The following is a 13,611-nucleotide window of genomic DNA, read 5'->3' as shown; positions in this document are numbered from 1 at the left end:
AATGGTCATAGATCAGATTACCCCTTATTCAAGAGTGAGGACCTTCTAATGGAAATTTTGTATGGGAAGCTTATATATAATCAGGATCTTTGCTTTGTAACAGCTTATTATGCAAAATGATATAAGTTAATAAATTAGTATTGTAATATAATAGTATATTATAATAAACTAGTAATATAATAAAATAGTACACTGGTTAGTAACTAACTATCAGATGTTCAAATATATGTGAGGATTGGGGGAAAAGTGTGTCCTGCTACAACATTTCCTTTAATAAAATAATAAAAGACATCAGGAAAAGAAGACAAAAGAATACCAAAGAAGCCACATGAAAAATACTGAAATATGTTAGATTTATTACTAAACATCACAAAAAAGAATTAATCTTTAAAAAGTGCCATTTTATATGTCAAATATTAGTCATGCTTTCTTAATTCAGAACAATCTTTTCAAATAATGTTAATTTTCATGAAACAGAAATTAATTTACTTCTTTTTAAACATAGTACTGGCAAGACAGTAGGTACATAATTCCCTATTACATAAAAACACAATATAAGAATCTTGAGAAATTTCTCACCAAAAGGATTTTTCTAATTTTCTAATCTCTATGTACAATATTATAACACATAAAATATTCAGAGAGCTGGAATTGTTTCATATTTCCTGAGTGTGCCAGGAATAAAACAAAGCTGTGTCTGCCTAGTAGTGTCAACCAAGTCATTTAAGTGTAAGGCACTCTCTCTGAAAAGACTTCTTAAGAAATGATAAGGTTAATGTAACCCTCATTTGATTGATTGTACAGTAACCCAAATTCATTAAGTTTATTCTTCTGGGTTCAATATTTTTCAACTAATGATAATAATTCACATTCATGTAATTATTATTAATAGTTTATAATGTGCTTCTCCTCAAAATAACCTTAAAAGTTTTTTTGTAAAAAACATAAAGCAAATTTCATTTACATTCACGTAAAAACATACACAAAAGGGCCACTAGTGAGACTGCTTTAATAAAATCTTCATTCAAAGTCTAAAGCATCAACATAAGGGGAAAAGGGACTATCAATAGCAGGTCCATGACTTCAGCCATAATAGAAATACCCCAGATGACTTATCTAAAAACTACATACTAAATAAGATGGGTTAAATTTTTAAAAACCAGATAATTTCAATTAAGTAAATGGAGGTCAGGGGTCCATTTGGAAGAAAGTGAACTTAATTATCTCTATTTTATGTCATGCTTATGGGCCCGAAGGGCTCATAGAAATAAATCTAGCTGATTTCAGATCTCGATTTAAAGGCAAATTCAACAAACTAAAGAGAACAGCAGTACCCTTGTTTGTGCACACCATCTTTCACTTCAACTCTTAGACATTGATGGGCCATACTCAAACCTGAGAAGCACATTAATCCCATCATTCCAATTCCTAAACTTTCTTTCCCCCCTCCCAATAGTATTTTATTTTTCCAAATATATGTAGTTTCCAACATTCATTTTTGTAAGGCTTCCAAATTTTTATCTCTCCTTATATTCTCCCTTCCCAAGGCAGCAAGTAACCTGATATAGGTAAAACATGCCCAATCCTTTTAAACATATTTCTATATTTGTTATATTGCACAAGAAAAAACTGACCAAAAAAAAATGAGAAAGAAAAGGCAAAAACAAGCAAAAAAAGGTGAAAATACTATGCCTCAATCCACATTCATTTTCCATAGTTCTCTCTCTGGATGCAGATGGCATTTTCCATCCCAAACCTATTGGAATTGCCTCGAATTGCACTGTTGAGAAGAGCCAGGTCCCTCAGTACTGGTCATCACATAATCTTGCTATTACTGTGTACAGTGTTCTCTTGGTTCTGCTCACTTCAGTCACCATCAGTTCATATAAGTCTAGGTTTTTCTGAAAGCAACCTGCTCATTTCTTACAGAACAATAATATTCCATAACATTCATATACCATAACTTATTCAGCCATTCCCCAATATATGGGAATCTACTTAATTTCTAATTCCTTGCCCACTACAAAATGGGTTGCTACAATTTTGCACATGTGAGTCCTTTTCCCTTTTTTATGATCTCTTTGGGATACAGACCCAATAGTGACACACAATTTGGTTGCTCTTTGGGCATGGTTCCAAATTGCTCTTCAGAATGGTTTAATCACCTCACAACTCCACCAACAAAGTGTCATAGTTTTCCCTCTAACATTCATCATTATCTTTTCCTGTCATTTTAGCCAATCCTGAGTGGTATGAAGTGGTACCTCAGAGTTGTATTTTTTTCATATGTGTATAAATGGCTTTTATTTGAAAATTGTCTGTTCAAATCCTTTTACCATTTATCCCTAAACTTTCAAAGGTCCACCAACCTAAGAAACCTGTTCATTATGGTACAGTAATGTTTTGCAGCTAATCCAAATGTATACAGAGGTATCCCTCCATCTTAAAGGACAAATCGATTTCTAAAAATCAGCTCAGAACAGTATAGTGTCAGAGTAACTGAAAATAATGTATATAGGCACGTATACTCTAGAGCTTCCCACCAACCCACAGAGAATTCATTTAACCAATTCATGTGGCAATTCCAATGCCTAGAGTTTTAGGCGGTACTGAGAATATACATTCTGAGAATTATAAATGATAATCTACATGCACCAGAGGCACATCATTATTTAATAACAAACTATGTTTAGTCTCATAGTCAGAAAAGGCAAGGGAACTCTTGAAGTTATTTTTTAACAGATAAGAGATGATAATGAGGAATTTTCCCTTTTGGCATAGTATAAATTCAATATAAAAAATATAAAAGTTACAGGGAGTTTGTTTTTCATTTCTTTCTCAAAGGGGAGGAGAGGAAAGGAAGAGAAGGCAGATTTTTGGTTGAAAAACATCTTAATTAAAAATACAAAAACCTTAAACCACATTTTAATCTTAAGACAGAATATGATCTTATTGAAAGGTGACTGCCCAGTTTGAGTCATGACTACTTCTGATAGAGAAGGGAGTCCAAGCTAGAATCTGGATTATTGCGATGCACAGGGGAACCAGACAAATCAAGGAGAACATTGCATCATGAAGACCTGTTAATAAACTAGAGAAAAGATAGAACACAGTTAGTTTTCTATTACAGTAACAATTTTTCTTATGGTTTTAGTGCTTTTCAGAAAATTATAAAATCACAGATTATTAAAGCTGAAAGAAAGTTTAGAGATGATCTGGATTATCTGTACTGTACTAATGAGAAAACCAAGTTCTGAGACTGACTTTTCCTAAATGTATATTGTCAGTTAATGGTAAAATTGAAACTTGAACTAAGATCTGACACTTAGCTTTTCTCATAATACTATTCTTTACTTTTCACCAATTTAATCTGTTAGAAGTAAATGTGGGTCAACTAACAATGTTTTATACATGTGATTATGACCTAGCAGTGTTTAAAGGTGCTTTTCTAAATTTAATTTCACAAAACATAGACCTAATTAGAGAGAAATAGAGAGATGTAACTCCTACCATGCCTGCAACTGACTCTCTTACATTTTTCCTCCCCTTCTCAGTTAAATGACTTGGAAAAGTGGTATTACTTGATGCTTCCATTTCCTCTCCCTGCTCTCTCTTCAAAATCTGGCTTTCAATCTCATCTTCAATTGAAACTTCTCCCTCCAGAGTTACCAATAAAACGCTATTTGCCAAAGCTAGTGGTCTTTTCTTAATTCTTATCTTTCTTTTCCTCTCTGAAGCATGTGGTATTGCTGATAATTTTTTTTTTCCTGAAAACTCACTTCTTGGCTTTTCCTGACTCTTCAGAATCTTTTACTGGTTCTTCACTAATGGGTACATCCCAAGGCTATCCTAGGCCCTCTTTTTTTCTCTATTACTTCATTTGGTAATGTCATTAATTCTTATGGGTTGGGTTATCATCTGCACACTGAATACTTCTATACCTATTTGTATGTAATTCTAGTTTCTCTTCAGAAAGACCCAATTATATCTGTCTATTGATTATTTATCACCGCCTATTGTTTATTTACCTATCTTTATTTATCATAAGCATGTCAAATTCATCATGTCCCACAAAGAACTCCAAAAATTTTTCTCCCAAAATTCCCTTTTGTTGAAGACATCACCCTTCTTTCATTCAGGTTTATGACCACATCTTCAGCTCCTCAATCTCTCTTATTTAGCTAATTAATTACAAAATATTGTCATTTCTATCTTGACAATATCTCAAGTTAAGTCTGTTTTTTTTTACTCACACAGTTACCACTCCTTGCTTGGACTATTGCAATAGCCTCTTAATTGATCTTCAAGTCTGTCCCCACCACCATCCATCCTCAACACAGCTATAAAAATGATTGTCCTAAAATATGGGTCTGACCATTTTACATATTCCCCTTGTCCTCAAAAAATTCCAGGAGCCCCTTCCTACTTTTAGGGTCAAATATAAATTTGTTGGGGGCAGCTAGGTAACACAGTAGATAGAGTACCAGCCCTGAAGTCAGGAGGAGTTGAATTCAAATCTGGCCTCAGACACTTAATACTTCCTAGCTATGTGACTCTGGGCAAGTCATTTGACCCCAGTTGCCTGAGGGGGTGAGGTGGGAATATATATATATATATATTTGTCTGTTTGATATTTAAAGTGCATCACAATCTGGCCCTTCCTCCATATAGACCATCTAAACTAGCCTACTTGTTCCTCATTCTCAATGTTTCATTTCTCAATTCTGCATTTTTGGACTGGCTGTCTCTGATGTTTATTAGAATGATCTTCTCTCTCTCCCCCCCCCTTTTTGAAGGCACCCAGGTTCACACAGGCACTAAATTTCTGAGATAACATTTGAATTTGGTTCCTCCTGACTCTAAGATCAGTGCTCTATCCAGTGGGCCTCTTAGCTGCTCTCTACCCCCTGCTTTTTGGAAACCCTGGCTTCTTTCAGGATTTAACTCTGGTGTCACTTTCTACAAGAGTCTTTTCCCATTCATGTTCATTTTTCATTAGTCACAATGTAAACTCCTTGAAAGTATTTTTAGTTTTTCTTAACTCTTCTAAACACAGAGCCTGACTGGTATTAAGCACTTAATAAATGCTTGTTGATTAATTAAATAGAAAGTGACAATTAATTTTCTTTCCACTAAGGAGAGTATAATATTACAATTCTAGATAAAAGAAAGCAAAGCAAAAGACAGAACTTCATGTGAACTTAGAATCAATTAATTTATTAAACAACTACTATGTGCTAGGCTCTGTGTTAAAATTCTGAAGATACAAGTATAAAGAATAAAATGGTTCCTACTGGCAATGAGATTATATTCTATAAAAGGACAGAGAACAAGCATAGTCTTTGTTGTCTATTAGGATGATTGGTTCTATTTTGTTAGATGCTAAGGGTTCCAAAAAAAAAAATAATATATATATATGTATGTATATATATATATATTCTTCACTTGATATGTTTGCTAATAATTAAGTTTATATATATATATTAAGTTTATATTTTAAAAAGAAATAAAGTACCCACAATTTTAATTTAAATAGAGAATATATAAAAGAGCCACATCTAATTTATTTATAAATTGATTATTTAATTTATAAATAACAGGCATCCTTTTGTTGACTGCATTGTTAATTTTAATTAATTAATAATTAACTTTCCATCAAAGGACATGTGGGGAAGATAAAAAGTAAATTTGAATCAGGTGATTTTGCTACAGCTCAGCAGCTGAGAAAAAAAAAATCTACTTAGTTGATGTAAAGAGATTTAAGAAGGGGCAATCTAGAAGGAAGGAGATATAAATTATTGAGGGTTTGTAAAACCACTCTGACTTAAGCTAGCACAAAGAGGCTGAGGGTTCTGAGTCACACATTTATTAAGAGAGATGATAATCCCCAGGAGCCATTCTTAGTAAACACTAAGTGTAGCAGCCCCTTGGGCCTAATCCCAATGATAATACAGGTAAATGTGCCCCAGTTCAGGTAGTTTCATAGTCTCCCATTTCCTTTTGGGCTCACTTTATTTGTGCTACATGTAATGTGTATAACTAAGTGGCCTTTAGTCTTTCTGCAGTTCAGAATTACTAAGCACAAGCAAGCCACAAGCCTTAGCCTCTCCAGAAGCACTGAGCCACCACACACCCAGCTGAGTTCGACGTTTTAAAATAATTCCTTAAAAAAAAAAAAGAAAGTTATCTAATTGATCATGAGATGAAAATTCTAAGGGTATGAAAACTATAAAAGTAAATATTGTACTAATTTTAAATATTTGAGAGACATAGTTTCTGGAAAATTTGATCATTTTATTAATAGGCCAGCACATTATTCATAAAAGGATGGTCATTTGGCCATCTCTCTTAGATCAAAGGCAATCATGATGATGGGCTCACAGTTTATATATCCTTCAAAGAGTAGGTGTTCTTAAGGGGTGGCAATCAACTCTGACTGGATAACTCTGGGAAATGGGCTATATTAAAATAAGGGGCTGAGGGTGATATGTCACCCTTATTCAGAGAAATCCCAGACTTGGGCTATCTAGACAAAAAGATTTGCCTACCCAAGCTTGAGTAGAACATAGCAGGCTTCCTTACCTTAGATAAAATTGCTATTAGGCTAGTGGGATCTAATCAAGATTGTGGAGAGTTTCATCTCTCTCATCTCATCAGTAATGTCCTTCAAAGACTAACCTTTTGAAAAGATAATGACAAATGTTGGAGGGGATGTAGGAAAACTGGGACACTTGATACATTGTTGGTGGAATTGTGAATACATCCAGCCATTCTGGAGAGTTATTTGGAACTATGCTCAAAGGACTATCAAACTGTGCATACTATTTGATCCAGCAGTGTTACTACTAGGCTTATATACAAAGAGGTCTTAAAACAGGGAAAGGGGCCTGTATGTGCAAAAATGTTTGTGGCAGCCCTTTTTTGTAGTAGTTTGAAACTAGAAAATGAATGGATGCCCATCAATTGGAGAATGGCTGGGCAAATTGTGGTATATGAATGCTATGAAATATTATTTTTTTTTGTAAGAAATGACCAGCAGGATGATTTCAGAGAGGCCTGGAGAGACCTACATAAACTGATGCTGAATGAAGTGAGCAGGACCAGGAGATCATTGTACATAGCAACAACAAGATAATACAATGATCAACTCTGATATAGATATGGCTCTCTTCAACAATGAGATTATTCAAACCAGTTCCAATTGTCCTGTAATGAAGAGAGTCCTCTACACTCAGAGATAGGACTATGAGAAATGAGTGAGGATCACAACATAGCATTTCCACTTTCTGTTATTGTTTGCTTGCATTTTTGTTTTCATTCTCAGATTTTTCTTTTTTTCTTTCTAGATCCGATTTTTCTTGTGCAGCAAGATAACTGTATAAATATGTATACATATATTGGATTTAACATATATTTTAACATATTTAACATGTATTGGACTTCCTCCATCTGGGGAGGGAGGGGGGAAGGAGGAGAAAATTTGGAACAGAAGATTGCAAGGGTCAATGTTGAAAAAATTACCCATGCATATGTTTTGTAAATAAGAAGCTATAATTTTAAAAAAAAGACTAACCTTTTTACTTTTTAAAAATATGACTTTAGAAAAGGAGGGAAATAATGGATCTCCCCAAATTATTAATTGTTAGTCATTTCTTTCATTATATTATATTATTATGTAACAACATCGGAGATTGAGGCAGGATAAAACACTTTATATACAGAATTGTGGATAAGAAGTGAAAACCTTACTATTAAGAATGAATGATAAATTATATTAAAAATAAAATAAACCTGAATCTACTGAATATGTCAAAGGTTCTCATGAGTTAACCGAGATGACAAAAATATAATGTATAGAATTAAAACCCAGGAATTCAGCCAGTTGTGATAGAATACTTTTTTTGCATTGGTTCAAAGGCAAAATATAGAATAATATTTGGACTGGAAAGGGAGTAATTCATGTAATTTGGTTTTCATATTACTTCTGGAGAGTATCCTGACAGTAGCTTGTCCTAGTTATTCCATAATTAGGAATATATTCTAAAGCCATGGCCATTACTGAAATCCCTGCAATTTCTTCCTCCTTCTGAAGCCACAGTTAGGATGATCCACACTGAATTATAAGTATGATTCTCAAAGGTGCTGGTGCATGAATACCTCATTTTCTTTTGACATGGCTGGTCACTGACTAGGATTCTTCATTCTGTCACTCCAACACAAAGGCCTTGGTACCATCAGAAAACTATCCATTTCTCAGTCATTTCTAAATCATTTTTCAGCTTTATGCTAGTCCCAAAGCTGTTAACAACTTTTTGGTCCTAGAAGGGCTGGTGATGCCTGAGGTGATGAGGGACAGCCAGACAAAGGACACACAGAACAGATATACAGAAGGAAAAGGAGGGAGAATCAGACAGACACACAGAGAAATCCGGAGGGTCAATTTGATCTAGGCTCTGACCCAGAATGGCACTGCCACTCCAATTCTGAACTTTTAACTTAGAATCACAGACTTATCTCCTATCAGACCTGTCTTTGATTACAGGAAGGAATGGATTCACTCATTTCAAGACAGTTATAAGTAGTAGGGAAATAATGACTGAAGGCAGCTAATTATAAATTTCAAGTGTAAGGAGCACAAGCTCTCTCTGAAGGCTCTTACTAGAGTTGCTTATCAGCATGAATCTACTTTCATACTTTTATATGTTCTCATAAGAGTAGATAGATACACTCATTATAAGAGCATTTTCTCCAAAGCCAAATATACCAAAGGCTGATGGAAACCAAAGTAGTTATTATTAATCATTAAATGATGTCTCAAATCCATAAATGAAAAGAAATGTTCTTTAAATAAAAGAGAAAACTTCAAATACATGACTATGAGATGTGAATCATACAATTGCAAGAGATGTAAAAAAAAATTATAGTTTCTGTTTGGGGGCACCTTTATGCATTGTCTGAATATTTAGTTAGTAGCAAGAAGCCCATTATTTGTTGTCATTCTCTGCTTATTAGCAAATTCCAGTTACTGGAATACCCAGAAATTGGACTCCAGCTGCCACTTGTCCTCTCAGTAAACTTTTTAATCTCTAAGAATAGGTTTGCCTTTTCCTCTTTTTTTCCCCATGATAACAGAGCATTGGAACACCTGTGACAATCTGCAGAGGAAAAGGCCCTACTGAACACAAGGTCAGCAATGCAAAAGGAGAATGAGTCATTAGATCTGAATTCAAGAGCAAGAAAAGAGGTGGGTACTTGAATGAATAGGGCAATTTGATAGCTACCATTGTCATATATGATCCAATCTTCTCAGGCTTATGTTATTATTACTGAAATCTCCAAGCAATTCAACTTCAGTCTCCCTATAGAATAGATATTTTCCTACAACTTTAATGAATTACTTGATGTAGTCAGAAAGAGTTACCTTTCTTTTCAGAGGTCTTTATTTTTATTTCACCTCTTATTCAAAGGCGAGGCCTTCATAGTTTTAAAAAAGTTATTTTCTCTTCTCTTTTTCCCTTGTTCCTGCTGGCATGGGAATGATTGTATTGACCCATTTTCTTCTTAGTTTTCAGAAAACCTACCTCTTGATTCTATCATAATACCCTAAATCTCCCTCCAAACCATATCTGTTTAATCCTTGGGTAGAAATGCATTCTTTAATCCTGCTTAGCTTTACAATTTCACAATATCTCCTAATCATCACATTATCTTCTTCCCTTATTTTTTCATGATGCTCTATTTTTTCATAAAATCTACCTTCATTCTCTCTCTCATCATGCTTCTGATTCATTAGTAATAGTGTTATGGATTTTAGCTCTGGAACATACTGTATTAAGTCTCAATTCCTACCAAAACCCTCATAACCATCCTAATTTATCAGTTTCAGGAATGTTTTGAATAAAATATGCATTTCTTAAGACCAAGCAAAACTTCGCTTTTCCCCAGAATTATTCACTGTACTTCTCACTTCTTTAATAAGAAATTCTCAGCAACAACCACCTTCACCTATGGCTAACAACCCTGTAACCTTAAGTGATTTTCAGTGCAAAAACAGGTTATCACTTTCAAAGAAGTAATGTCTCTGTCATGCTGGCCCTTTCTCCCAATACATACTGAGTTCCATTCAGAGTCTCCATTTTAGAAATAGAGCTAAGTACATTTGAAATCTTAACCAGCAGTGCTTCTGACTATCTCCATACAGTTGGCATGGATATATACGTCTTCCCTTCCGCCCATTATAATGTAAAAGTTCCTTGAGTACTGACTTTTTTTTGGTTATAATTGCATCCCTAACACTTAGTACAGTGCCTGCCATATAGTAAGCTCTTAATAAATTCTTGTCACCCAACAATATTGTAAGGATGACTAAGTTTAAAGACTTAACTACTCTGATCAAGAAAATGATCCAAGATAAAGGATCTATGATGAAAAGTACTATTTTCCTGCAGAGAAAGAACTTATGCATTCTGAATGCAGACTGAAGTATACTTTTTAACTTTAATTTTCTTGTTTTATTTTTTTTCTGTTTTCTTTTGCAGCATGACACCAACAATCTGTTTATATATATATAATTTTTTTTAAATGAATAAGCAAAGGAGAAAAGAACTCAATTGTAGAAAGTTACTATGGGGATAAGGACAAGGTAAAGCCAATGAAGTTATAATAGACCAAGAAATAATAAAACAAAATACAAGAGAGTGTGTAACATTTCATAAGAAAAACAAGTGATCTGGAGAGCAGTACAAGAAAAGAAAACATAACAACTGGACTACCTGAAAGCTACGATTATTTTTTTTTAAATGGCTACCTTAAAAGATGACAGATCTTGGAATGTCATATATAGAAGAGGGGGGGAAAAAAAGATATTCAATGAATTGCCAGACTTTCTGGATTTTGTTGCAAAAATATTTGAACTTAACAGAAAATGTGACATATAAGATCCAAGAGAAATATAAAGTAAATATCAAAGACAAATTTCAAGGGACTCAATAAGGACAAACTGTTTATGATAATTGGGGAGTTTGAAACTAAGATTGGAGTAGAGCTGAAAATGATGATTCTAAAAAGCAAAACCTGAATGAAAAGGTAAACAGAATAGTTATATTGTACAAATGAAGTACAAGACTAAGAACTGATAGAGGAATTAGGGAGAAGAGGGCTGAAATCCTGCTCACATTGAGAAGGAACAATTTAAAGAAGGAACAATATATAGTATAAAAAGTCTTCTAAATTTATAAAGAAATAAAAGGGGGAGAGAATAGGACTGGGGATATAAAAGATGTGTAGATAAATGGGAAAGGTATAAAAAGAGAGAGAAAAAGGGGTGGGGAGAGGATAAGGAAGGGAGAGGTGTTAGGGGTAAGTTAAGTAATAGCAAAGCAAGAGAAGTAAAGCATAGGAGTCAGCATGGATAGGAAATAAGAGGTACACACAAACAATAATCAAGAGTAAGATTTGCTAGAGGAAAAAAAGCAAGGGTAGTTAAATAATTAATCTCAGACAAAATTAAATTTAAAATAGAATTAATCAAAAGAGGAAAAATAGGGAAACTACATTGTATGTCAGGCATATTAATTTTGTTTTAGACTATTTGAAATAACTAGATAGTATAAGGTTGGAATATTTCTCTGGTGTAAGAAATTATGAGTTTGGTAGATTTAGAAAAATATGGAAAGACTTGGGCTTATGAAGGATAAAGTTAGGCACCTTCAGAGAAACAGAGGACAAACAAGCATACAGTCTTACATAGATGTATATGAATGTATATGTGTATGCATATTTGTGATTAGAGATATGTATGTATATATGTACACACACACACACACACACATATATACACACACACACACACACACACACACACACACACACACACACACACACATTTATGCTTAATTGGAGCCTTCATGGGAGAAATCAGGGGGGAAAAGGGAGAAAAAAACGAATAAAGTAAAAAGTGCACAGCAGAGGTTGGAAGGGGCTTCAGTGCTATGTGCTTTGCTTCATGACTAGGAAAGCCTCTTCTGCCTGACTTCTCACCGCTATATAGGATGAAAAAAGAAAACCTAGAGGGAAGCAAAGAAAGATTGATGGTTCTGAATACAATGTGTAGTATTTATTTTAAAGGCTTTTTTGAAATGGAAATTAGTATCATATTTTTAATCCTCTCATGTTCTGCTGTGCACATAGCAATGTTTTTTTCTTTTTATATTTTGTATTTGTTTTTAATAAATAAACCAAAAAAAAACACCTAGTTTATTGGGATTGTGAATACATCTTTAATGAGTAGTCTTACATATCTTTTCCAACAGCAGTGAAAGTACTGATTTTCATCATGATTCTAATAATATCTACTCCTTGAGTCAGAGAGGAGATTTTACTTGCTCTACCTCGACTGGGAGTAAAAGCTGGGAACCTTTCATTGAGCACAACAAGGAAAAAGAGTCTTATACTCTGTCTGACCCTTTGTTCTCCAGTTAGCTCTCCCTATGAAGCAGGTTAAAGACAGAGGTAAAAATGTGTTGCCTATTCCCAAGACATACACATTTTACTTTTATCTATTGTCCGGCTATTACTCATCCCAACAGAGCATAAGGCAAAGTGGGAATAAAATCCTTTCTGGATCAGATTGAACAATCAGTATATAAAAACAATATATTTTGATAATTCAATATAACTGTTTTTCTTTATAATCCTACGTATTTTATTTTATGCATTTTAAAAGATTATTCTGAGAAGGGGCTCATAGGTTCACCAGCCTGCCAAATGAGTCCAGGACAGGGAAAAAAAAAAGATGAATAAGCCCCACTCAAAGTTTTTAAGAGAACACAGACAATTCTCCAAAGCAGCAGCCATGAAGAGCAGAGGATGGACTAGAATTTAGCCTGGATGATATAGACAAAGAAGCTAGAAGCCGTTTCTCTACATGCAAGTGGGGTGGTAGAGGAACAATAAACAAATAAATTAGGAGGCACAGAGTGGTAGTACTCTGGACAGTTTGGGTGCAGCAGAAGAGATGGAGCATCCAAAGATGATGGCTGCAGAATTAAGCAGCAGGAGGGCACAGGGCATTCCGAGGCACAGAGCAGTGAGAAGTTAGGCAGAGGAGGCTATCCTAGTCATGAGGTAAAGCACATAGCACTGAAGCCTCTTCCGACCTCACAACATGAGCTTTCTGAGGAGCTTTCTTTTCCCAACAATTTGTGAGTATGTGGAAAACTGTATTCATTTGTAAAAGGGGGGCAGCAGGCTTTCCTCCAGTTATTTCCTTTGCTATTTTGTTCTAATTAAATATTTTGCTATTTCAATTTATGGTTCTTGCCTGGCCTACAACTCACCAGTTGTACTCAAGGAGTATTTGAATACTCCAGGGGGCTAAAGCTATTATTTGTTGCTTGACAGTGAACTTGAGAAATCTGATTCCAGAGTTGGGCATGATTATCTGCTACATACACATTTGTTCACTAAAAGAGGGAATACTATTATATTGCAGAGGTTAAGAGATTTTTTTCACATCCCTCTCAGAGGTTAAGAAGGATATGAAAAAAATTAAGTAGAACAAATAAAAAAATATAATTCACAAATACAATTCAATAAACTACACAGTAAAAG

The 13,611-nt window shown here is 34.3% G+C and overlaps 1 protein-coding gene across 2 annotated transcripts in view; it reads right to left on the bottom strand.

Annotated features, from left to right (window-relative positions):
* Positions 1 to 336: 336 nt before the first annotated feature.
* The window catches only part of LOC141550402 (transmembrane protein 180-like), a 50,417-nt gene continuing 37,142 nt past the window's right edge, over positions 337 to 13,611 (bottom strand). For both annotated transcript variants that reach the window (XM_074281022.1, XM_074281023.1), the window contains exon 8: positions 337 to 3,091. In XM_074281022.1, the coding sequence (XP_074137123.1) occupies positions 2,950 to 3,091 (142 nt within the window). In that variant the 3' untranslated portion in view covers positions 337 to 2,949. The remainder of the gene's footprint in view (positions 3,092 to 13,611) is intronic.

The sequence above is a fragment of the Sminthopsis crassicaudata genome, chromosome 1 (assembly GCF_048593235.1).
Source record: "Sminthopsis crassicaudata isolate SCR6 chromosome 1, ASM4859323v1, whole genome shotgun sequence".
In the NCBI taxonomy this organism is placed as follows: domain Eukaryota; kingdom Metazoa; phylum Chordata; class Mammalia; order Dasyuromorphia; family Dasyuridae; genus Sminthopsis; species Sminthopsis crassicaudata.
The sequence above is the reverse complement of the archived record's forward strand: the minus strand, read 5'-3'. Positions and strand labels throughout refer to the sequence as shown.